Source organism: Mytilus edulis, chromosome 1 (assembly GCF_963676685.1).
Source record: "Mytilus edulis chromosome 1, xbMytEdul2.2, whole genome shotgun sequence".
Lineage (NCBI taxonomy): Eukaryota > Metazoa > Mollusca > Bivalvia > Mytilida > Mytilidae > Mytilus > Mytilus edulis.
In genome coordinates this window covers 62,926,401-62,953,302 of record NC_092344.1, presented here as the reverse complement: position 1 = coordinate 62,953,302, position 26,902 = coordinate 62,926,401, and the positions used below count along the sequence as shown (strand labels likewise).

Here is a 26,902-nt window from a genome sequence, read left to right as displayed (position 1 = left end):
TCGCTTTTATGTCGGCTATTATGAACATCCCTTTATGAATTTGTCTTCAACATGTTCAATTCGGTATATTTTCACTCCATTTTTTCTCAACCGTTGAATTTTTCAGTTGTTTCTTAGTGCTTATGACTATGATTTTGTACAAATATTTGTCACTCTTTTGGTTATTTCGTTGTAGTATGTTAATATAGATTTTATACTTTTGGATTTTCGTACTGAAATTTGCCTCAAAATCTCAGCAAGTCAATGTGAAATGAAAACAATAAAAAATTATGTAAGGACAATAATAATATGTTCAATACCCATGATGGAATTGTAAGCTAAGCAGGATGGTCAAGAAAGGCAGACTATAACCAAAACCAATTTTTTTTGGACAGTTTTGTATCTGTAATTTGTTATTTTCATGGTGGTAAGTGTATGAATGTATCATGCAAAACTGGCTGGATTTTTTTCTAGGGCTATATTGTATAACAATGACTAGCAATTACCAAAACTGACCCTAAAAATGTTCTAGTATAGGTTAATCCAAAAGGTCTCAATTGGTAAATGTTAATAAAGTGAAAGAGACAAATAATTCAACATCTGTAAACATTATTGTCCATGGATCTTATAAAAATGAAAATCTAACATCAATTGATATAAATAATTTAGCAAAGTTAAATGACAATTGGTTACATCATCACTTTTTAGTTATTGTCAGACATATTGACTATTGAAGGACAGACATATTGATATACGGACGGACAACGGTAAACCAACATACGTCACGTAAACAGGCGTATAAAAATTGATGATTTTACACCCACGGATCGGCTGTAACGCCAGCCAAGGTAGTTAAACACTTTCAGAAGTAACCACTGATTCATACTTTTTATGCAAGATACCATTCAACATTGCAATTGGAAATAATCGTGTACATAATACACCAATTTCTTAACATTTTATTTTACAAAGTAAATATTCATCATGCATATTTTCCTACACCTATCTCCCTATACATATTTCAATCGTTTCAGCAGAATGTAATTTATAAAAAAATCAATCATTGTTTTACACTCTCTGGTACACTATATCACCATGTCTTATTACACAGTCAATTAATTTATCATGTGATCCCAGCTGGTAAATTAAATGCTCCCATCTGAAATAACAAGTTTTTAAATGAATTAATAAAATAAAAATATAATTCAATGAAATATGCTTTCACAGAGGACAAAAATGTTGTTCAAATTAATAACGTTGTGGGGCTGTTTCATTTGTATTCTTAATGTTCAGAGGATTTAACTGGGCAGTACACTAAGTGACCCAACTCTATAAACAAGCGATTCTTATCACTGTAAGGCTTTCATTTCAGATTTGTCCCATTATGTACAGGTTAACGTTATACTTTGGTTTTAATTTTTAAAGTGGCCTACTTTTCATTGGCTCATTTTAATAATTCTCGTTTTTCATAAATCAAACAATAATTTTAAAAACCCATGTCAAAGTATCAGTTCTAGTATATTTTGAAGAACATGTACTAGAAATATCCAGAAAATAGTCAAAAGTAAAAAAAAAGAAGAACGAAACGATTTGTCAACAGTTTCATGCACCATATGAACTTTTTTCTAAGCGATATATAGGCTCATAATCGCAAAATGTTTGTATCTGACTTTTCCTTAAAATATATATGTGATGTCAAAATCACAAAAATACTTAACTCCGAGGAAAATTCAATCAGAAAGTCCCTAATCACATGGCAAAATCAAATGACAAAACACATCAAACGAATGGACAATAACTGTCATATTCCTGACTTGGTACAGGCATGTTCAAAAGTAGAAAATGGTGGATTGAACCTGGTTTTATAGCGCTAAACCTCTCACTTGTACGACAGTCGTATCAAATTTAATAAAATTGATAATGATGCGTGATTAAAGAAACGGACACAATCGGTAAAAATGTCACAAATAAAGGTAAAAAGTCTAATTCGGTAGGTCACATTCGTGAAAAGAGAACGGGATTGTAGTTACGACATAAGGAACATATCCGATATCATCTATATAACAGATATTCCATAACGGTCAACCAACTCGTGTTGGCGTCCGTACAATTTACGAAGTTTTGATTTCAGCTTCCAAATGGTTCACTATTGGGAAACTGAAATAACCCCTTTTGTCGTAAAGTTTTGTTTTCAACCGACCCTCATAGTCAATTTTCTAGATATAAATCCTAATCAAGTGGCAAAACCAAGAGCTCAAACACATCAAACGAAGGGATAACAACTGTCATATTCCTGACTTGGTACAGGCATTTCGTATGTAGCAAATGGTGGATTGAACCTGGTTTTATAGCGCTAAACCTCTCACTTTTACTACAGTCTCCTCAAACTCCGTTATATTTACAACGATGCGTGAACAAAACAGACATCCCGCTAACATGTTTAACCCCGCCACATTATTTATGTATGTGCCTGTCCCAAGTCTAGAGCCTGTAATTCAGTGGTTGTCGTTTGTTTATGTGTTACATATTTGTTTTTCGTTCATTTATTTCTGTTTATAAATATGGCCGTTAGTTTTCTCGTTTGAATTGTTTTACAAAGGTCATATCGTGGCCTTTTATAGCTGACTATGCGGTATGGGCTTTGCTCATTGTTGAAGGCAGTACGGTGACCTATAGTTGTTAATTTCTGTGTTATTTTGGTTTCTTGTGGACAGTTGTCTCATTGGCAATCATACCACATCTTCTTTTTTATATATAATAAATAAAACAGTCAAAATATAGGTACATCAGTCATCACTGTGTTACAATCTTAAAATAAACAATTTTACAAAAAAGCACACAAGCATCTATCAATTTTAAAACACATTCATTGCTTCGCGTGTCTGACGTCAGAAAATTTATACGTCACATAGGAAGAAATTTTGTCGTTCAATGTTTACACAAAACAATTTTAAAATTTCACATTGGAAAAGTTTACCTGTTGGCATCAATGACAACCATGTCTCCGTATTTACCTACTTCTATTGAACCATGTGTTTCAGCTAATCCCAAGGCCGCAGCAGCATTGAGTGTAGCAGCTATCAAGGCTTCTGGCATCGACATATGCATCAACACACATGCTAAATGCATAACCATAGGCTGCCAAAACAAAATGATCAATGCTTTTTAAGAAATAAATACAATTAGCCTTAATCCAAGTGGTTTATAACTTTTCATTGAGGTACAATGTTTTAGTTTAATTTAATTAAAATTCTAGTCCTACCAAAAACATATTTTAAAAGTCGGAGTCAAAGGAAAACATTTCCGTTTTCATTTTTGTTATTCACATTATTAGCCTGTAGTAGAAACCTAATATAGTGATTATTTTCAAAATTATTTTTGTTGTACTTACCATTGACGAACAGTGAGCATTAGGATTATAGTCGGATCCAAGAGCAACTGCCATACCAGAATCTATCATCGTCCTCACGGGTGGTGGTTTTATTCTGAGTATATATGCAGTTGAAGGTAAAACAACACCAATAACTCCAGCTTCTACCATTGCTTTTATTCCTTGTTCTGAAATTTCCTCTAGATGGCTTATTGCTAAAGCTCCCAATTCTGCACCCATCTAAAAGAAAAATAGTTTCAGAAAACTTGGGCAGTTGCACAAAAAATGTCGGCATTCCGGATTATATCATGGATATGTTACCACTTAGGGATTTTCTTTTTAAGCTTGTTGTCCTGTGTGTTTAAAAAAAAAATCCGCACATATACAAAATTCTAATGCTCCAACATAACATAGGCTATAAGATTGAGTTACGGATATCGGAGACAGTTACCTTTGTATAATGGCAATGCTGGTCTCTTTTAAGATGCTCACTATTCAGTTTATTCATGTTATTGCTGAAGACATTCATGCAACTTCAGCGTGAATTAAAGCAATACAAGCGACTATTTCTATAAAATGTCATAGCAATTAATGTGATCGTCTTAGGTTCTCCATTTTCTTTCAAACGCCTGTTTCTTTTATGCATGATTGATTGGTATATGTATTTAAAGGTAGTTATTCATTAGAGTTTTTTATGGATTCCTGATCATTTCCCAAATCCCACTTCTTTTGTTATGTTTTCGCACTTCTAACTTCCTCCCTCCCCCAGATCCCAATTTTTTTACCGTCTTGTTCCAACATTCCCAAATGTTACCCCCGTATACAAAGACCCCATTCTTATGTACCCTATATCACACATTCCAAAAGCGTGTTGTCCCCTCTCCTATTATACACTACAAACAAGTAAAGTACTATAAAAGACAATTATCACATTCAATTTTTCGCATTAAGAGTCCCGTTATAGCTTACAGCAAAAAAGAAAAGAAAAAAAGGATGACCTATGTATAACGTTCGTATAGCCTAATGCATACCTCAGCCCCTTCTAATGGATGGAGTTCATCACCATGAAAGTTTATTTGTAGACCTGCATCTTTTCCAGCCACTAGGATTCTTTTTGATTGATCAACATCAAATACTCCTTTCTCACAAAATACATCAATGTTGTCAACTTTCAATAGACCATCAGACATCAGTTTGACTATCTTCGGTAACTGAACGGAAATGACATCATTTGTTGCTTCTTCTGGTGTTTTCCCTCTGTAGTAAATAAAACAAAATCCAACTGGATATAAAGACTATACCCTACAGTATCATTTGAAGCTATATCGATCGTCCTGATTTATTATAAAACGGTAATCGGAATGGAATTCAGCAATAATAAAATAATCTTAACGCAATCACGTTGTATCTGATCGATCGTTTTTTGCTAACTTAACGTCCAATGCCAAAACATTTTATGCTTATCCAGGACGAAAATAGAGTAAAAATGTAATGTCGACTGCGATGAAGTGTGCTAAATAAGGACTGCAGCTAGAAATAGGGGGAGGGGCGTGGTGGATAGATGCAGACATATTGCCTTAAAATCACAACCAACAGGTTACCTACGCGCGGGATAAAAAAAACTTAACAGTGACGCTAAATTATCAAAATGATATATAAATAAAAGGCCAAATAAAAACTCAAAATTTAAAAGCATTGAGAACATAAAATTTCGAAAGGTTCTGCCAGTATCAATTTATTATTTTCATGAAAATGTGTGACGGATGCTTCTCGAAATACTTCAGAAAGAAGGCGTGGTTGTGTCCAGCATTTAGTTAAACATCAGAAGTTACCAGCATTAATTCGTTTCTGCATTTTTGAGCGCAAAAAAATTAATATTGTATCTCAAATACCATTTGTTCCGTTGGCGCTGTTCAATTTGTGAATGTTTCGTTACGTTCTTTCTCTGAGCTAACTCTGTATAAAGTGAAATCACAAAAATACTGAACTCCAAGGAAAAGTCCGTAATCAAATGACAAAATCAAAAGCTCAAGCACATCAAACGAAAGGATAACAACTGTCATATTCCTGACTAGGTAGACTTATGTAGAACATGGTTTGATTAAACCTGGTTTTAAAGCGCTCAACCTTTCACTTGTATGACAGTCGCATCAAATTCCATTGACAACGGTGTGTGAACAAAACAAACATACACAATAGATAAACATGTCACAAATAGGAGTACAACAACAACACAAACCCCACCAAAACCTGGGAGCGATCTCAGGTGCCCCAGGTTGTAAGCTGATCCTGCTTAAGACGCGGCACCCGTCGTATTGCTTATGGTATTACCAAGTCGGTAAATAGTCTAACTGGGGCAATATGCGCAATTGTTTCTCCATAGGCGGTAATGGTAACGTTTTCTTCTGTAGCTCAGCCCATATCGTAAACTCGTATATGTATGATGGCTTGTTTAGAAGCTGAGACATTTTCAAATATGTGGTTAAATTTTCGGGGTACGTAAATTAGCATACCCCGAAAATCCTTTCGTGAAGCGGCTCTTCATGATAAAAAGTCGTTTTTTTCACACAATAATTTCTTTGAAAATTTAATACTTTGAATAAATATAATAGCTCCATAGTTTTTACACATTTATTCTGAGGTCCTATACTTTCCCGATCAACACAAAAAGTTAAGCTCAGTCACTTGTTCAAAAAATGTAAACATGTCCAATATCACTACACGGAGATTTTTTGTTTACAAACAACTTTTCTGTTCCTCAATCAGAGGCGCATTAGCGATATTGTCCCAACTAGATTGGTCACATTTGTGTAAAGGGAACTGGATTGTAGTTACGACATAAGGAACATATCCGATATCATATAGAAACTGATATAACACAACGGACATCCAAACCCGTGATGGCGTCCGTAAAATTTACAAAGTGTTGATTTCAACTTTACCCTTTGGAACTCGTGGTCCAAAAATGAAAATTCAAAATTGGGAAGCCGAATTATTCAATTTTGTTCCGAAACTTTTTTCCTTTACCACACTGTCGACTAATTTTGCATATGCACACAATTTGCGTTTTTAAAAGAATAATCATTTGTATGAACAAAAAGAAAAGGTATTGTTAAGTAGTAAGGTCTAACGACACGAAAGCATATGACGGAAATAATTGACTCATCTGTCATACAACGAATAGGATAATTATTTATCGTTCAATTTTTGTATTAAGATATTAATATATAAAATTCACAGTGCATTTCATTTTTAATCAATAAAATATACAAAACGTTTTGCAAGAAATTCAAGAACAATGCATATTGTTGATAAATTAGGTGGACGCATCTCATTCTATTAAATTGGGTTATTTTCATACAATGTGTAAAACAAAATCAAGTGATTAGTCTTTCAGCCAACAAAAGATAAGCATCTACTATACATCATGAATACAAACGGGTTTAAACACCATATATAATTCTTAAATGTCAAAGTAGATTGATATTTCCCAAGGCAATATTTGAACATCTCTTGTTTAAGACGAAACTGATAAATGCAGGAACAATTAAACGATCAGAGAAGGCAATGACAAAACGCTTCAATTATTGTTTTTTTAGAGCTTACAAGTTACTAAATTGATGGAGCATCAAACGATATATATATCACAGTGTGTATAACTAGATGTTATAGAATGAGATGCGTCCTTAAATAGACTAGCTATTGTCATATCGGAAAAGATAGCTCTAGAATAAAAAGTTCCTTTCTGCTAACGATGACAAGTTCTCTACAGTTTTTCAAACATACATTGTATGTTTCGGGTCTTCTAAAGTTAAGTTGTATTGTTGTTAGTAGTTTTCCATCACAGCTTAGAACTCTCAGTGTTTTACAGTATCTTCCTGATACGATAATATTGCCGACCGATGTTGTCACAATATCGTTTACCTGACACATCGAGTATTTCCAATTGACCTTTCCGTCTATACTCAAATCTAAAACTTCGTCTTGTTCTACACACAAGATACAAATATGTCGATTAGTATTCTCTTTCATTCTAAATCTGTTTATTGAAGATGTATTCCATTTGTAAGGAAACTTACATTTAATTGTTTTTATCAATATTCCATTTTTTTGAGATTATATCAATTCTAAGTTTAACTGAAAATTCACTTTTGAATGTGGATGATGGGACCTCTTTGACGTAAAGAACCATGACTTGGCCATTTTCACAAACACTAAGTGCCACAGCTACATTTTTGCTGTTAGGAAGTGAGTAAACAGCCATAACGTCAGCACTGTCACTTTCTATCCAAACACGATTGTCTCCACTTGTAAGACATAGCAGTTCTGATTGTTCCGATGTAGCCAAATCTAAAATATTAAATAGATCTCTATTTCTTTTAGGTTTTTCATTAGGTTTCAATTTAATAGAAACAAAATGATCGGAAACATATATGGTTCCATCTTTAGCAACCGCTAATGAGCTATTATCACTAATTTGTTAAGCTATTTTATAAGAATAAATAGGATGTCTAATATGCACCTCAGTTGCTATATTGTGATACTCTAAACATCCTATAACAGCATTGATGTCGGCTGATGTGGTGTTTACCGGATAAAAAGTGGCCATTTCACGAGGAAAATAAACTGATATATCACTGTTCTTTTGAATGCGACTTGAAATGTTTACAACCTCACGTAATATTTCCCTAATGTTATCATTCATTCTTGTTACATTTACATTTTTAATTTCATTTTTCAACTCTTTCTGTTTTTGTTCAAGCTGTGATATTTCTTCTCTTATTAGATTTCTGTTCCTGATCAAAACATTTCCTAAAGACTCGAGTACGTTACTTGTACATATCGAAATTAGGGCTTTCAACTTTTCCCCTTGCTCTTCAATTTTTTTTCTTTCGGTTTCATATTTTTCTTCACAGGTAATGTCAAATGATATTAATGATTCCATTTTTTTCTTAATATTTGGAAACACTTCATTCGTATTTGAGAAATAAAAAGTCGTAATTCATTACTTCATATTTAATTAGATACTTTTAAGTACACAAAATACTTTCAGTTTGAAATGTAAACTAATAAAACTTTAAATGGCACAAGGATTTATAGCTAAAGATGCAAGACTCATATATTGAGGCCCACTGAAGTTTATATAGCTCAGCTTGTTAAGTGAGAAACCTTTTTTTTTAATTTATTTTCTTTAAACTAGTTGTATAAGTGTTGTGTTAAGTTGCCGTTATTTACCTTGTATTGAACTAGTATTGTGAAATCTCCCTTTAGAGATGAAAATTTCTTCATCATAATATCGAGTTCTGGAATTGCTTATTCTTTTTGTGTTATTTTGTCCTAACGTACTACATGTTTTCCCTAATCGTTGAATAATTAAGAAATATTAAAGAAATCAAGGTCCCAACTCAAAACTAGACATTGTTAGTTTCCCTTGTGAGATTGATGGTAAAAAATCGCCATTTGGGGTTACATCTCTCATTAGTACTATGTCAAAGTGATAAACTCTAAAATAGAGCATTGTTTTTTTTTATCCATGATTGTTAGTGTATGCCATGCTTATTTTGATTAAAATTTGAAATCTGCATTCGTACCCAAATTTAGAAGCTTTTTTTTTTAACTTAAAAAAGCCAAACGATTGTGTTCATCTAGTTTTATTGTTTGTACCGATAACTATAAGAATGGGAACAGAAAACAATATATACCGACACTAGATAAGTTAATTTTTGACAATTGGTTAGAACTTCAACTACCCGAATTTCCAGCTCTTAGTTGATTACCGTATCAAAATGGTATTTTTTTATATACTGAGTACCAATGAAAACGCAACACTTTTGTTTTTTCAAAAAATCTAATAATTTTTTTTTTTAAATTAGAACTTTGTATAGTTTGTTGAAAATGACTTTTAAGACAATTGTCGAAAATGTAACGGTTGAGTGATTTTTGAAACAAATGCGAAGTATATAATGGTTATTTTGAAAGGACATTAACCGATTTCACCGCTTTTTAACATACGTACCACTTTCACGACTTTGTCATTTAAAGCTTTGCTTATGTCATGATTTTTCCCGCCCTTATTTTTAACAAACTGCAATAAACATCTGAGTAAATGCCAGGACTTTCTGACAACCAGCGACATGCAGTTTTGGGCATGATCCAATGAAGTCTTTCACAGCATACAATTACGAGAAGACTGAAGCCTCTACAATAACCCAAATCATCCACAAATTCAACCAAAATGGATCATTTTATGATAAGCCACATCTTTATCAAAAAGGGGTATAAAAAGCAAGAAACGCTTAGCAAAACCGATGCATTTGGTCTTAAACATATTCGATATCGCCTCTGATGGCTGTCCAAAGGTCACGAGAGTTCAATGGTGGTCACAGTAGAACCTTTGGAGCAATTTCAGTATAGCACCATTTGCGCAGAAATTGTTAAAGAGCACCACCGTCTTTTCTTAGCAACATCTAAACATCCGTCTGGCGTAAACATCGAATTCTGCAGACCAAAAATCATTCGTTATGTACCAAAAACCGTCAGTGGTGGTAACATAGACATTTGGCATCCGCCTTGGACAAAAATCCTGCTTTTCGCCGGATTTTGGTCCGATCGAGCAATTTTGCATCAGATTTGACATGGTTTAGACGATGAAAACAACCACCAATGTCATAAAGTCAGTTTGAGTTTGTTTTGCGGGACAAGTGGAATAACATTCCTCGGGATTACATTAAACGTCCGGGATGATCAATTCCACGGCGCTGTCGAGATTGCGCTGCACCACGGGGTTGTAACATTTTTTGTTAGGACTGTGATTTGACGATTCGACATTGGATGTTTCGTTTACCTATTGAGCCCGAAAGATGACAATGAAACGTTTTTGTTTGATATCGATCTATTGTTAAAATTGTTAATTTTCAAGAACAACTTATTTTGAAATATTATTTATCATTTCTAAAATAAATTTTATTTTAGAAAAACCAAGTGTTGCGTTTTCATTGGCACTCAATATATCATTGTTTACCCGACCTTTATCTATGTCATCTCAGTTTGCAAAACCTATCTTAATATGTTCTCGTCTATAAGATGCATATAAAAATGTCACTTGGCGTTATCATTTAACTAATCAATCTATAGTGGCTGTGTTCACGCTAAATTATGACAAAGGTGACAGTTTACATTTATATTTTGATATATTATATTCTGGATAGGTTTATTTTAAAATTCTATAAAAGTGATAGATTTGTCACAACGTTAAACCTGATTCAATTCACAGGCTTTCGTAAGTAGTTATTCTGTGTAATTGTAGTGGACAAAAAATTATGAAATGGAGTAGAATAAATACAACAACTATGGTTCAAAATTAGAATAAAATTAAAAAGCTTTACTTTCGACAAAAATGACACTTTAATAACTACATAAGGAATTTATGACCCAGCAATAAAATTTATCTTTTCATCTTGTCAGGCGTGTTTTCCAAAATAAATGGATATATTGAACTATATATTGAAGTTGCTTAGGAGTATTATAATATAATGCTTTTAATTTTAAAACAGATGGTTTAACTTTGAAATAATTAGTGTCTTGATTATTGGTAATTTTCCCACCAGAGTTAGTATATAAAAAAGAAGATGTGGTATGATTGCCAATGAGACAACTATCAACAAAGTGTTTGTTTAGATCTAATTAAAATTATATTTTCAATTTATATTTCTTTTGGATACATATTTAAGAATTCCATTTCTTGCAAGTGAACCGACAAAATAATACCTATTAGTGTTAACCTATTAAAACCTCATTCAGATCCTAAGAAACCAATCCTTTGAACTTTTTTGTGAATGTAAAAATTAACCTGAGTAAGCATTAAACAAATATGAAAATTTTATCACTGTACAATCAATTGAAAATAGACAAAAGCACTGTTATATAGGAAAAGATAGCTCTAAAATAAACATTTCTTCTCTGCTTATGATCACAAATTCTTTGCCGTTTTTAAAACATACACTATTTGTTTCTGGTTTTGATAAGTCTAATTGCATTGCTTGTAAAAGTTCTCCACCAGAGCTAAGAATTTTCAACTCATTTGAATATCTTTCCAAAACAATAATATTGCCAATCGGTGTGGTCTCTATATCACGTGCTAAGTAGTTTTTGTATTTCCAGTTTACGGCTCCGTCCAGACTCATGTCAGCTACTTCGCCATGTTCTTCACACAAGATACATATATGTTCATTAATATTCTGTCTCATTCTAAATCTGCTTGTTGAAAATGTGTTCCACTGCGACGGGTAATTGAATTTTATTATTTTCATTAATGTTCCATTGTATGACAACATATCGATTTTAAGTTTTATTTGGCACTCACTCTTACGTTTCGGGGAGGGGACTTCCTTAGCGTAAAGCACTAATACTCTTTCGTCTCCACAAACACAAAGGGCTAATGCTATATTATTGCTGTTTCGCAGTGTGTAAAATGATTTGGTTTCACCACTTTCACTTTTTGTCATAACATGATGGTCTCCCCTTGATATAAAAAGCAGGTGCGATGAGTCCAATGTAGCAATATCTAAAATACCATGTTTTACTCTTATTAGTTTGGGCTTTTTATTGGGCGTCTGTTCAATAGAAACACAATCATCGTCGGTGATATATATTGTTTCATCTCTGTCAATCGCCAGTGAAGAATTTTGTTTCATCTGTTGTATTAACTGGTATGAACGAATCCGACCTTTCACCTCACTTGCCATATTGTGGTTCTCAAAACCTCCCATAATCGTACTGATGTCAGTTGTATTATTGTTTTTAGGGTGAAACTTGATAATGTCTTGTGGAAAGGTGACTGGTGGATTACTGTTTTGTTTGATACGACTTGTAATGTCTGCAGTCTCGTGTACTATTTCTTCGATATTTTTCATTCTGAGGGAATTTATATTTTTGATTTCGTTCTTTAATTCTTTTTTTATTTTTATAAGCTGCGATTTTTCTTTTTCTATGATATCTTTGTTCTTTTTCCAAAATTTCTCTAAATACAAGAGTTGCATATTTTTACATTGTGTTATTTGTTCTTTCAACTTTTCTGCTTGCTTCGCTATTTTTTTCCTTTCGTTCTCATGTCGTTCTTCAAAAGCGATATCTAGTCCAGTTAATGATATGATTTTATCCTCAATATTTGGAAGGACTCTTCTTTCAATGTTCTTCTTCAAATGTTCAAGATCTCTCAAACTTTTCTCACGGAACTTAACTATTGTTATGTTTTCATGCTTGCAATGTATTGAGCATAACGCTATACATACTGGACACATAAGTTGCCTACAATTCAAACAATAGTGTGTACAACCAAATTCTGCATGTTTAGTGCAACTGGTTTTAGCAAGTTCTGGCAGATCACCTAATCCTTCTGCTAATGCAGGCCTAGTACACACTACGTTATGTGAAGTCCAATCAAATTCCCACAGATGAAACCTTTTGCACTCATAACAAAGTTTCTTATCACAATCCACACATTTCCATTCAGTGATTTTTTCCAGTTTACAAGATGAGCAGAATGGAATCTGGGCTTGATTGAACGATTCAGAGAACGCCATCGTTTATCCACTTAGCTTATCCTTGGTACCGTTTACGCTATTAATGCATGTTCTATAAATTATTTTAAACATCTGCACATACAGGTGAATTTTTCTCGTTTATCTAAAAGTCTCTTAAAAAAAACTTTAGTTTTTGACCGCTTGTAAACATAAATCAAATATAATTTCCTTGTAAGTGGTAAAATCCTATTGTGTTTTCAATACTAGGGTCTTATAGGGGATAGTATTCATAAAAAATCTATTTTACGGTGCACGAAATATTTATCATTAATTCATTATTACTAGAACACACCCGCGAAATCGCGGGCATTCAGACTAGTTTAAAGTATGTAAAGTGTTGTTGGAAGAATTTTGTAAAATATTGAATGACTGGAGAATTTCAGCAAATGTATCATAAGTCATAGGTTATTGGGGACAAGAAAATGTTTTTTTTATCCCTCCTTCTTCATTTCCAAAATTCCCAATTTTTGGTTTTCTATCAATTTCAATATGAACATACATTTAGTATGTTATGAACATTTAAGAAAGGAACCTGTAATTCAGTGGTTGTCGTTTGTTTATGTCAGAGACATATAAAAGTATTATATGTCTCTGTTTATGTGTTACATATTTGTTTTTCGTTCATTTTTTGTACATAAATATGGTCGCTAGTTTTCTCGTTTAAATTGTTTTACATCGTCATTTCGGGGCCTTTAAAAGCTGAGTATTCGGTATGGGCTTTGCTCGTTGTTGAAGGCCGTTCGGTGACCTATAGTTATTAATTTCTGTGTCAGTTTGGTCTCTTGTGGAGAGTTGTCTCAACATGGCAATCATACCACATCTTTTTTTGTTGTTGTAATAAATGAATTTTGTAAAAGATTTAATGACTGGAGAATTTCAGAAAAGGTATCAAAAGTTCACATGAATAATTTTAGCGGTTATCTGTATATTATGAACATTCGTTGCTATATAAATAAAGTGTATTTACTTTCAATTCCAAGTTTACTAATCGATCCATGGTGGTCAATTGATATAGTATACAGACCCTCTCCATTTAATAAACTCTGTGACCGCCATGGATAGTAAACTTGAAAATGATAGCAGATAGAATTAAAATACACTTTATTCGTAGTACATGTATGTTCAAAGTATACAGAAAAACGCAAACCTGAAGTCTAATCTGACTTAAAATTTCGTCCAAAGACGGGACACTATCCGGATGCCTTTTTCTCGTTTTTCTCCCAAAATAACTCAATCTGAATAATCATATAAATGGATGACAAATGCGACTATGCACTGTACCTATAGGAAACAGAGGCGTGTTGATTAATTTATTGTGGAAAGAAGAGAAGCGACACCCAAAATGAGGTCTTCTCGTTTAATAGTATAGATTAATGGTATGAACTCAATCGATGATAATTATAGCGAATAACACGTTCAGAACAGTGTTAACTGCATGGTAAACAAGATGCACATGGAACCAACTTTAGTGAAGTTTTAGAATCACATGATCTTTTTAAAAATAAGGCAGAACTGTTCCCAGCAAGATTAAATGTGTTTCTTACTATGCTATTTTAAGATCACTTATGATCAGTCCTAATTCAAGTTATGCGTTTTACGTCTTCAGAAATAATTTCTTGTATATCTTACTGATCTATATTACATAGCCTCATTTTGGGTTGTATAAATCCGAAGTGCCTGACATGAATCCCTCACGTCGAAAAAATATATGGTTAAAACTAGATATGTGACAACTGGCAGTATAACTTGTTGTTTGTCAAGCATGCTACAATAAATAAGTTTTTGTTTTATAATACACTTGTCTTTGTTCAAGAAAAAATCCTTTTAATGTCGGCCATGGAACAAAACTTTACTGCCTATTAAAATTACTCTGCACTAAATATGTATTAGTAAATCGTTTTTGCTGAATCGTTAGTATTCTGAGTTAGTGTTCAGGATGCATGGTTGTTGAAAGATTAGGATCATAACCATAACACATTTTAAAAAAAGCATGACAATTATATGAATGAAAGTACGATGGTAGGGTCAAGAAACAACTTGTCAACATGTTCATTCCAAAACATAACAACAATGGCACATGCTAATAATAATTATAGTTAATTTACATTCGTTTGTTAATTGTTATGTTGGTGACCCTTGATGGAACCCCCATTTAGGTTGCCCGAACGTTCTTCTATGTGTTTTTTTTTTTTTTTTTTTTTTTTTACACAAGACAGCTTTTATACCATTAATTGCACTTTGTAATGTTTTATATGTTTATAGATTATTTGAATATATATTTATATCAATTAAGTCTAAGATACATGATTATTTTTTCACATTATAAGATTAGTTGTTATTGTCTAGGAACTAGCTTTCAGTAATTGTGATTACACCCGAAAACTTGGTTAACCCCGCAACATTCTGGATTTGCTTGTTCCAAGTCAGGAGACTGTATATACGATTTTTTTTATCTATTGTTTGGTAAATAAATAGAGCCGTTAGTTTTCTTGTTTGACCTTTGTCATTTCGGGGCCTTTACTAGCCTACTATGCGGTATGGGTTATTTGGTCATCATTGGAGGTCGTACAGCAACCCATTCTTGCTTACCTTCGTCGTCATTTGATCACTGGTGGGGAGTGGTCTCCTTCGCAATAATACCACGTCTTTATATATATATATATTTAATGTATCATGTTATTAGCATTACATAGTTCTTTTTAAAATAGTACATACATATATTTTACTTATCTTATACTTAGACTAGTAAATGTATATATGAATATGTAATTATTTATCTTGTTTTATATCTTTGTTGTATGTGGTGAGACTTTAATAAACTATTTGACTTTGATCTGAATCTTTGTTATTTTCTTATACTTCATTTATATAAGATTGACATTCATTTGAATCTATCCATCACAAATTAGTTGGTTGCTTTACATCATTCTGTAAATATAGCCAATGAAGTTCACTGAAGCAAAATATAGTTCAATGTTATAAACGCGATTAATTACAGAAATTAAATAAAGTTGAATAAAGATGAAGAACAGCAATCCTAGCGCTGTTCCTTTGCTGTTTGTGTGTTTTTTTTAGCTTTGCATGTATGTTTGTGTCATGAATGGATGCCCTTAGTTTGTTTTTCTATTACAAATAGCTATACAACTTGTTTTGAATAAGTGCAATTGTATTTGGGTTCTCATATTTTCTTGAAATTGAATAAAATAAAGCAAATAAAAAGCTTGATAAGACAACAGCATAAACCAGCGTCTATACAGCTTTCTTTATATTATAATTAAATGATGTACCACAAATCATAGTCTAATTGTAAAAGAATATATAAATGTTGGTCTGATAATCATGTTATATACAGGTGATTAAGGCGGCTAACGGTTGTCTACAGAAGTAAAAACCAATCTAGCTTCCCACGGGACTATTTCCGTGAAAGCTTAAAAATGGACAATTTTTTTTTCAAGATGGCATCATTATTGCATATTATGTCATTCTGATAATAAAAAAATGTATGCAAATAAGGAAAAGATTTCAAATATTTCCGTCAAATCGGAAAGGCCAAGGACGGACAATTGTTTACTTTTTAAGATGTCAGCATTATTGCATATTTTGACACTCTTATAATAAAATATGGTATGCAAACAAGGATGTTAATGCTAATAAAACAGCCAATCATAATAACTCATACAGTTGCCCAACTTACCGACTTCTGCGAAAACACAACTACGCTAAAACATTGTATCCATGTAAAACACTATATAGTTAATATAAGGTACAATTAAGGAATCACATTTCAAGACAAACATACACCCTAGTGTCATGCTTTTGGTGTTTATTTAGGGGTGAAACTTTTTTATATTTTAATATGTACAGTGACTGAAATTCCAAAGGACATTCTTTCTAACATTCTAACTAGTACACACTTTACTTAAATTTAGGGGCCAGCTGAGGCCCGACTCCGGGTGCGAGATTTTCTCGCTGTGTTAAAGAACCATTGGTGGCCTTCGGCTGTTTTTTGCTCTTTGTTGGGTTGTTGTTCCTTTTACATTTCCCATTTCCATTCTCAATTTAATTTGAACTTTTCTTATTAAATTATATGGTATGTAAAGGGGCACTAGCTACGAGATATATAAAAAATCTAAAATAAGATTTTTTTTGTTCAATCATTAATGAAAGTGAAATAATATATCGCTTTTAGCACCCAGTATGGTTCAATTTTTTTCAAAATAAGCTAAGAAACATTGATGATGAATTATTTACTCGTAAATGAATAATTCGACCTCATTAAATCCGTATTCATGTGAACTTTGATTTATTCATGCAATAAAAGAAAATTTTTAATTAATATTGATGATTATTATCCCTCCTTGAGTATATATTGCACGCGAAAACTCGGGGCAATATTCACCAATATTCATGCAATAAACCTTTATTACTGTAAGAATAATAAAATAACCCCGTACAAAAGACTCTTCTCAAGCTCATTGCAATGTCGATAATAACATCAATGAACGTCTTAATTCGATAAATTCAACCCTAAAAATTATCACCCGATTACAATTGTTAGCTGTTTTGGAAAACTACTTTACTTCAATCTTAAATGCAAGACTAATAAAATTCTCGGAAGAAACATTGTTGATTAAGGAAAATCAATTTGGTTTTCGTGAAGGTTATTCGACAACTGATTGCATGTTCGTTTTGCATTCATTTTTTGAAATTCTAAGAAATAAGAAAAAGAAGCTCTTTTGTGCATTTGTTGATTTTGAGAAGGCATTTGACACTGTTCGACGGGATGCTCTGTGGTACAAAATGCTTTTAAGTAATATAAGTGGCAAAATGAACAACATTATCTTTAATATGTATCAAAATATCAAATCATGTTTATTATATAATGGTAAAAAATCTAATTTGATTTTTTTCCATGCGAAAATGGTGTTCGACAGGGAGATATTTTATCACCCTTTTTATTTTCACTTTTTTTAAATGACTTAGAAGATTTTCTATGCCAAGAAAATGTGATTGGTCTACAAACAATAAGCAAAGACATTGAAACAAAGTTAGAAATGTATTTTAATTTATTTGCTATACTTTATGCTGATGACACGATCATACTTGCCGAAACGGCGACTGATCTCCAGGCCTCCTTAGATAAATTTAATACGTATTGTAACATATGGGGACTCAAGGTGAACGTTGAAAAAACAAAGATAGTAGTTTTTACAAAAGTAAGATTACAAAAAAATTTAATTTTTAAAAAAATAACTCAAATATCGATATTGTTAATGACTTTAATTATTTAGGGGTATATTTTTCAAGAACTAGGAGTTTTAAAACGGGCAAACTTCATTTGGCAGAAAAGGCTACTAACGCAATAGTTATCAAAAGTACCAGGATTATAATTTTATACGCCAGACGCGCGTTTCGTCTACATAAGACTCATCAGTGACGCTCAGATCAATACAAAGTTGAAGAGCATATGATGATAATTAGCAATGTGCGATGTCTTACGAAAAGGAAGAAAACATAATCTTTCTATTAGCTGTCAACTTGATCTTTTTGACAAACTTGTTAAACCAATTCTTTTATATGGCTGTGAAATATGGGGATATGAAAATATTGACATCCTGGAAAAAGTTCATTTAAAATTTTGTAAATATTGACATCCTGGAAAAAGTTCATTTAAAATTTTGTAAACTCCCTCTCCATTTAAAACCTACTACACCTAACTATGTTATATATTGGGAACTCGGCCGAAACCCTCTTAATATTGATATAAAAATCAGAATGATATCATATTGGATAAGAATATTAAAAGGCAAACAAGAAAAACTATGCTACATTGTGTTTAAATTACTGCTGAAATTAGAAAATGATTCCTCTTTAAAACCTGCATGGCTAAATTATAGTTCCAACATTTTTAATGAATGTGGTCTCTCCTACATATGGACTTATCAACATTTTTACAATTATGATTGGCTAAAACATACGATTAGAACTAGTCTCCAAGATCAATTTATCCAAACTTGGATTTCAAATATTAATAACAGTCCTAAAACGGTTAACTATTGCATTTATAAAGAAAGTTTTGCTTTCAAGAACTATCTCAACAAGGTAGACGATAAAGACGTTTTCACTCTTTGTAGATTTAGAACCGTAAATCACAAGCTCCCAATTGAATCTGATAGATGGGAAAACATACCTAGAGAAAGTCGAACATGTAACTTGTGTAATAGAAATGAAATTGGAGATGAATTTCACTATAATTTAGAATGTAGATATTTTTCAGAAGAAAGGAAAGAATGTATAGATGAGAAATTTTGTACCAACATTAATACTCTAAAGTTTAAAGCAGTTATGAATTTTTCAAAACAATCAAAACTTAAAAAGCTGTGTAAGCTCATTAGAATCATAAATACAAAAATGGATTCTCTCTGATAAAATGTAAGCCTTCAAACATATGCATTCTTTTCTTCTCTATTTGCCGATACCTCACCATGTGTCTTATAAAATTTTTATGTATGTCTATGTGTTTCTGTATACCATTGTATCAACATAGGTTTTTCAGAATAAAATATATATATATATATATACCGAAATTATTCAAAATTAAAGGACACTTATTTGCGAATTTCTTTTCTTTGTCATAATATTCATGTAAAATTGCAGTCTTATTATCTTATTTATAAAATGTACTACATAAAGAAAGTTTTTTCTAATCTTTTACCGTAATCCTTAAGGTTAAACTTGGAGTTGTGAATTTTGAAAATATATTTGTTGTGAAAATCTAAAAAAAAACTTTATCACGCAAGCTTCATGGTTAGTCTTTAACCAATTTTAACACTCTTTTTCATCTTGTGTAATTTTCAGCCGATTTCTAGAAACAACCATTAACATCATTCACGTGTCAGTTAACACCTGTCATTGACTGTCATATGTATTAAGTATGACACATACTTTTTCACAAGTTCTAGATTGACCTTTTCTTCCAAAAGATATTTACATGTATGACGGTTTTACGACTTCATTATAACCTGACGCTTATAAATTGTATTTTTTTCTCTCTCTCAAAATTGTCTGTAACCTCATGATTGATTATTGGTTGCCAAACGTCCAGTTGCAAATATTTCACGAGTGCTCAAGACGAGAACAAATCAACAATTAATACATAAGGTATGTTCTGTAATATGAACCGTCTGGGATGAAGGTTGGGGAAATCTGGACTGCCCCTGGAAAATGAGGGAATATAAGACAGAAACTGATATTTCGGTAGCAAGAGGACACCTACATTTGTACATCCCCCTCAGGGATTTTAAGCAAGTTTTTTTAACGTGCAGAAAACGTTGAACTCTCTTTACTCGAAGCATTAGATTTAACGTCCCCATTCTGACAGGACGTGGCTTTGTACTTGAACATCCCGCTTTGCCAAACAGACGCATAACTTTGACCAGTGTATTAATTCCGTTCGGAAAACTGCCAAAGTGACCACATTTCTATTCCCCTGCTACTCTTGCGGGCTATGTAACCTCAATATAAAAACTATCGTGATGTTAGTTTTTAAAATTTTACAAAAAGTAGACTAAATTTTCATGTAAATATCAAATACCTTGGAACTGAATGTGCACCAAGAAATGTTGACGATATTGTGATTGGAATTTCCTTGCTTGCTCTGTCAATGACCTTTAACATTTTAACCTCTGTGTCAACTTCTAATCCATATCCACTTTTACATTCTACTGTCGTGGTTCCTGTACTCATCATATTCAGTAACCTCTGTTTCAGACCTTTATAGAGCAGATCTTCTGATGCAGCACGGGTGTGTTCGACTGTAAAGTTAATACCACCTCCTGCTTTATGGACATCCATGTATGTAGCACCTGCGAGCTATAATAAATAAATATTTCTACCAATATTGTGTCAATAAAAAAATAAAGAAAACACATAGTATTTGGCATACTTTGTGTCTGGTCCATGTCTGGAGTCTGAACGGTATTGTTTTGTAAATAAAGCAGGACGGTTGTTTTCTCGTTTGAATTGTTTTACATGTATCATATCGGGTTTACTATTCGATACAGTTTTTGCCCATTGTCAGAAGCCGTCCAGTGCCCTATGTTTGTTTGCATTCTCGTGCTTTCCCCCCGAAGTATGATATATAAGAAACCAAATGACATATATGTAAGGTCACCGTACGACCTTCAACAATAAGGAAATATTCGTACCGCATAAAAAGCTATAAAAGACCTCACCATGATAAAGAGAACTTGAACAATTCATACGGGAAAAATAACGTCCTGATAATCGTACAAAACAATAAACAAAAATACATCAGATTGCTAAGGGAGCTACCATTTGATTTTTATGGGGGGCTAGGATGAAAAATTGTGTCCTGCCTTTTTTTTTTAGTTGTAATCTCTATCCTGCCTTTTTATTTTTCAGTCTATTCGGTCCTGCCTTTTTTTCTTAGCTTATCCTGACTTTTTTACAACAATTGTCATCCTGCCTTTTTTTTTTTTGCCAAGTTACTCATCCTGCCTTTTATTCAAATTTCATCCTAGCCCCCCATAAAAATCAAATGGTAGCTCCCTAACCTTCAGAACTTGGAATTTAATTTAAAAAATAGGAAAAGTATAAAAAGTTACCTTCATAGCAAACTCGTGTACTCTATCACCAGCCCATACCGGATGAGTATGGGCATCCACCAATCCTATAAAATATTTTAAACCAATAAGATCAAATTTAATCAATTATACGTGATGCTACATTCTGAAATGAGTACAGATTTAATAAAGAGTTAACTTTAAAAAAAATATTAGACGATATATACATATATTAGTTGGACGGAAGGATTTATTAGCTGCATCTGATGCTTATTTTTGCATTAATCACTTCTGGTTTACTTTCATTATCAATACCTGGATGAAGAAACGAATGGCAATTTCTTTTATCGTAATTCAAGCATTCCTCGTGTGGTAAATTACGACTAAGATTGATTTCAACATTTCATTTTCTCAAAGTACGTTGATCCAAAGGATACCTGGGTATAGAAATATGGTGACCTTAGTTTTCCGATCGGCGGTTGAACCATTGCTACAGTGGGTCGTCCAGTTTGGATTTAAATTTAAATTTGAGGCCACGTCCCTGTCAGAATATCATCGGACGTTAAATCTGATGCCCACAGTCTGGTGAGTTCTACGCTCTGTGTACATTTAAAACTTATTTGCAATGATATCTTAGATATGAAGGTCGATCGATTGATTGCTTGTACTGATTATACTATTTGTCCAGTGGCAAATATTTTATGCATATCCAGGACAAGAAAAATGAATTAAGAAAACAATAAGTAGTTTTAGCAAAGGTGTTGAAAATCCTGCTGATGTAAATCAATGAAATGCAGTAAGAAGATTTTGAATTACGGATGAAGGTACATACAAGGTAATCCATACTTTCAAATCGGCATTTTGTGTCTGTCCCAAGTCAGAAGTCTTCAATTCAGTGGTTAGCATTTGTTGCTGTCTTTTATATTCGTTTTTTGTTTATAATAATTGGTTCACTTTAAATTTTTTAAATTGTTTTATCGGGCCTTTGAAAGCTTCTTACTATGCATGTGATATGGGTTTTGCTCATTGTAGAATGCCATATGGTAACCTAAATTGCTCACATATATAATATTTTAGTACTAGAGGTAAATGGTTAACATTAATGCTCACCTGGAATAACACATTTTCCGGTAGCGTCGATTTCAACATCAACTGTAAGGTTTTTATACTTTTCTTCAAACTTTGAATTTTTTCCCACAAACTCAATTTTGCCAGATCTATTTTAAATTAAAACTTGACTTAAGTTTTGCTGCTGAATTGCTAAAGTTTCATACTAAATGTATCATGCTTACATTAAATACAATCCTATGTAATACCGATTTAAAGAACACACATGAGACAGCAACCTAACTACAAAAATAACGTAAATACATCTACAGGTCAATGACGTCCAATCGTAAACAATATAGGTCGAACTCAAATCATTCGAGTTAAAAAAAAATAAATAAATAAAGCTACATTTAATACGAATGCTACGTTTAGGTTAAAAGTCAACGGGTAGAATTGTTGCCTTGATCAAGAAAAGTTGCCTCATTGGCAATTATATTTGTTGCTCTGTGTGTTGCATTGTCGTTTGTTTGTTTGTTTGTTTGTTTGTTTCGAATGTTACACTTTGAATTCAGTGTGTCTGTTGTTTCGTTGTTTTCCTTATATAGTTGATGTGTTTCGGTCTAGGTTTCGGTTTGTAGCCCGGATTTGTTTTCTCTCAATCGATTTATGACATTTGAACAGTGGTGGCTTTATTTATATACCACTTTTCCTTATAAATGTTATATATGTAGGACTCAAATCTATGGCGGGTTCCAAATCTATGGCAGATTCCTAATCTATGGTAAATGTGACGTTACAAACGCCAAACAACTCAAATCTATGGCAGATTTTTATTTTCACCAAATCTATGGCAGATCTGGGGGAGAGAGTAACATATAACATCACAATTGAATAACGCCATATTACGTCTTCGCCGCCGCTAACGCAGTCGGAAACCAGGTTGAAATAGAACAAAAGAATCGAAGCTCTTTGTTAGAGAAGGCGATAAATGTTTACTGTATTGTTTACCATAGTGACCAAATTTTTAAAAGTTAATAAAAACAAACAAAATTGCAGTTTTCTTCTCAATTACGAGGTGTTTTATTTTAAAAACACCATTTGCATAAGTTTTCGATTTATCTAATACATAGTTAAGCAGAACCATTAGATATCAAGTCGACGACATGGGTATCTTTCAAGTTGGATGAAGAAAATGCATAACCTCCGATTTTTATGAAAAAATTACCACGGACGGAAACATATCAATCTATTAGTTCAGTAATTTTCGTGTCTGCCCTTCCATTATGGCACTGAAGAAAAAATTCCAAAAAATGGGTAACAAAAAGAGAAAATCGAATGCACCTTTTTATGTTAGGGCGTGTTTGAGTTGAGTATTTTGTCTTGATATCGTACAAAATAAGAATATGTCATACATCGTCTCGCTTCAAATTCTATCATTTTTATATATTAAAGCTACAGGTTGACTTTATAACACAAAAGAATTACAGTACTAAAAGATGAAATATATGGGTCAAGTGAAATACCTATCTAATGAGTCACAAAAACAGAGAAGGTGTGTTCGAATAGCTATTTTTTTTACTGAAAGTACTTAACGACAGTCTTTCAAGTTGGATGATGAAAATGCATATCTTCGAAAAATTCTATTTTTTTGTGTGTGATTACTAGGGTTTATAGTCTTCATACACTAAAAAAATCTAGTCTGCCCTTCCACGAAATATTTAATTAGAATTTTTTTAAATGTTTATGAATTTTCGAAAATTCCACCTGACAACCGATCAGACAATAGTTTTAAGTTGAATCAATGCAGACAAGATTATTAACTGATGCTCATTAGCTAGTTGATACATTTGTCTTTTAAAATACAACTAACATATAAGGATCGTAATGGTGCAATGTGGATAAATTTATCGGTTTCCAAGAGCAATATTGGTAGCGCGTCATCCCTACAATGGCTTCCATTTCTACGATTGTGAAAATGAACTGGCGTAATGGGGAGATAATTTTGACGAAGTAGACTCCTGACTGTAACGATGGCGGAACCAATAGGTTTGAACACCATTCAAGATGAAGTTATTTTCCTCACAAAAATTTGCCGGTGGTTTAAATGAAGATGAGACCTACTATTCCGAAGAGGGACAAGATGTGCTGTACCAGTCAATGCCCGCGATGAATAAGGGCACCGCTTTTTAAATCCACATTAAACAGATGCCATGCACAGATTAAAAAAATGTTTATTTTTTACAGAGCACATCATTTCATCTTGAAGTCTGTATTAAGGTTTATGAATTTATAATTTATGACTTTTTTGGTTGACCATTATGGAATGTTTATTTCACAAATGTTTATAGACATGTTCCCGTTGTCGTATATTTCCTCTTTCTTAAGACAAGTCATTGATCGAAAATGTACTGCATTGTTTTCCATTTACAAAAAAAAAATTGCCATAGATTTGGAAACAATAAAAATCCGCCATAGATTAGGAAACTCCAAAACTTGCCATAGATTAGATTGTAAAAAATCTGCCATAGATTTAAGATGGCGTGACGTCAAAATTACCATAGATTAGGAATCTGCCATAGATTTGAGTCTTACATATATGTTTGGTTTGAATTAAAAATACTAGAATGTCCAATATCTTTAATTAGTCTCTTTCCAAGAAACATAAAACGTAATTTAATACATACAATTAATATTTACACGCATCTTGAATTAGTTCGGTGACGGAATAGGAAAAAGTCGATTATTAAAAGAGTTTAATTTCACATCAGGGTATACGGCTAAAAATTGGCACAGTCCTAGAAAAATGATGTAACTTCAATTTATAATTGGTCGTCAAAAAGTCGTATGGTACAGTTTTTATTATTTTAGCTTTTAGCCAGCAAATTTGACATCAAATGCAGATCATTAATGACATGCAGTTTGGCTTTTTATTCTTAAATGGGGGAAACCAAATTTCTATATATAGAAAAAAAAACAGCGTAAAGTTTTCAATTTATTTATATATTTAATATTTCTTGATAGATAACAAATCATTACAAGACACGCGTTGTTTGTGTGTTTCATATAGTACATACTTGCTGATAAGAATATTGACGCCATCATTGTCATCCCCATCTATGATATCAACTGCTTGCATGTCTTTTCCGCACACCACTTTTGCGCCATTGTTGCGCACTGTGACAACTTGTTTAGCAGACCGAACTAACAATTTATACTGTGACATACTTAAAAGTGGACAAGATTAAATACGGTCAACACTTTATCAGATATTATTCATGGTTATCTCGTAAACGTGAATTGTTATACATTTATCGGTGTCTTAATTATGAATTTAAAGATACAATTTCACTTCATGGCATAAAGAAGGTTCGAGTATTTTTGTACCCACAACAATTGTGGACACAGATCAGTGTGGATAGTAAGTTTTTGTACCCACAATTATCATGATGTTGGTGTACAAATGATAGTAAATCGGCTTGTGAACGTATCGGTTGAGATATATAAACATGACATGGTAAGACAAGGGGTATGTTAATTTTGAAAAATGGGATTTTGACAATGGGAACACTGAAATCGCCATGTTTATCATAGGTCATTGGTTGAAGTCGTCCATCTGGGTTAATATGAAGAAGAAGATATAGAAAGAAGATTATATAGTTTTGATAGTATTCTTATTCTAATGATTGATGGTAAATATGAGTTCCAAGCACTCACTCGCTAAAATGTGGGATTTGAGTGTCAACAAATAAACCATATATCTGATGGTGAAATTAAAGAACACATTAAGATACCCTTTCTTTTTGTCTTTTTGAGGATTTTGTATGAATTTTGATTCAAATGAGTTCAAAAACAAGTCACTCAGTAAGATTCATAATTCGTCGTTATTGGAAGGCCTACTGTTTGTTGAAATATCAATCCATGACATCGTGTCAATAAAAAAACTATACAGTTATATAGTGTTACATTGTATTGTCTGCATTGTGTTTGTTGTTTGAATCAGTGTGTTTGTTGTTTGAATCAGTGTGTTTGTTGTTTGAATCAGTGTGTTTGTTGTTTGAATCAGTGTGTTTGTTGTTTGAATCAGTGTGGTTCTTCACGAGAAAAGATTTAGTGTCCTTAAAAAACATAATTATACCTATGATTTCTATTTTTTGTAGTAAAACAACGTTTTTTAAAAATTGAAGTCGATCTTTTTGTTAATGATGGTGAATAGCAGTGGAGAGTAAAAACAAATTAAAAGGTTTAGTAATTGTAACAAGTATAGATATTTTTTTCATAGCAAAACTCGATTAGTCAGAAGCACGGTTGCTCCATGGTTATCGTTAGTTCATGACCGT

The 26,902-nt window shown here is 32.6% G+C and overlaps 1 protein-coding gene across 1 annotated transcript; it reads right to left on the bottom strand.

Moving 5' to 3' along the window:
* Positions 1 to 1,005: 1,005 nt before the first annotated feature.
* LOC139486411 (probable imidazolonepropionase) lies at positions 1,006 to 25,817 on the bottom strand. Its single transcript, XM_071271285.1, has 8 exons — positions 25,640 to 25,817; positions 22,626 to 22,732; positions 21,558 to 21,622; positions 20,525 to 20,802; positions 4,381 to 4,606; positions 3,371 to 3,589; positions 2,957 to 3,117; positions 1,006 to 1,138 (listed from the first exon to the last, which is right to left on the bottom strand). Exons 1-8 carry the CDS (start codon positions 25,786 to 25,788, stop codon positions 1,048 to 1,050), a joined length of 1,296 nt encoding a protein of 431 aa, XP_071127386.1. The 5' UTR covers positions 25,789 to 25,817; the 3' UTR covers positions 1,006 to 1,047.
* Between the last annotated feature and the right edge of the window lie 1,085 nt (positions 25,818 to 26,902).

Bases quoted from the DNA above. Each gene is read 5' to 3' on its own strand.
- LOC139486411 (XM_071271285.1), bottom strand. From the start codon at position 25,788: ATGTCACAGTATAAATTGTTAGTTCGGTCTGCTAAACAAGTTGTCACA. The intron at 21,623-22,625 runs GTGAGCATTAAT...AATATTTTATAG, and splicing joins CGGAAAATGTGTTATTCCAG to GATTGGTGGATGCCCATACT. The intron at 1,139-2,956 runs GTAAACTTTTCC...TTGTTATTTCAG, and splicing joins GTTGTCATTGATGCCAACAG to ATGGGAGCATTTAATTTACC.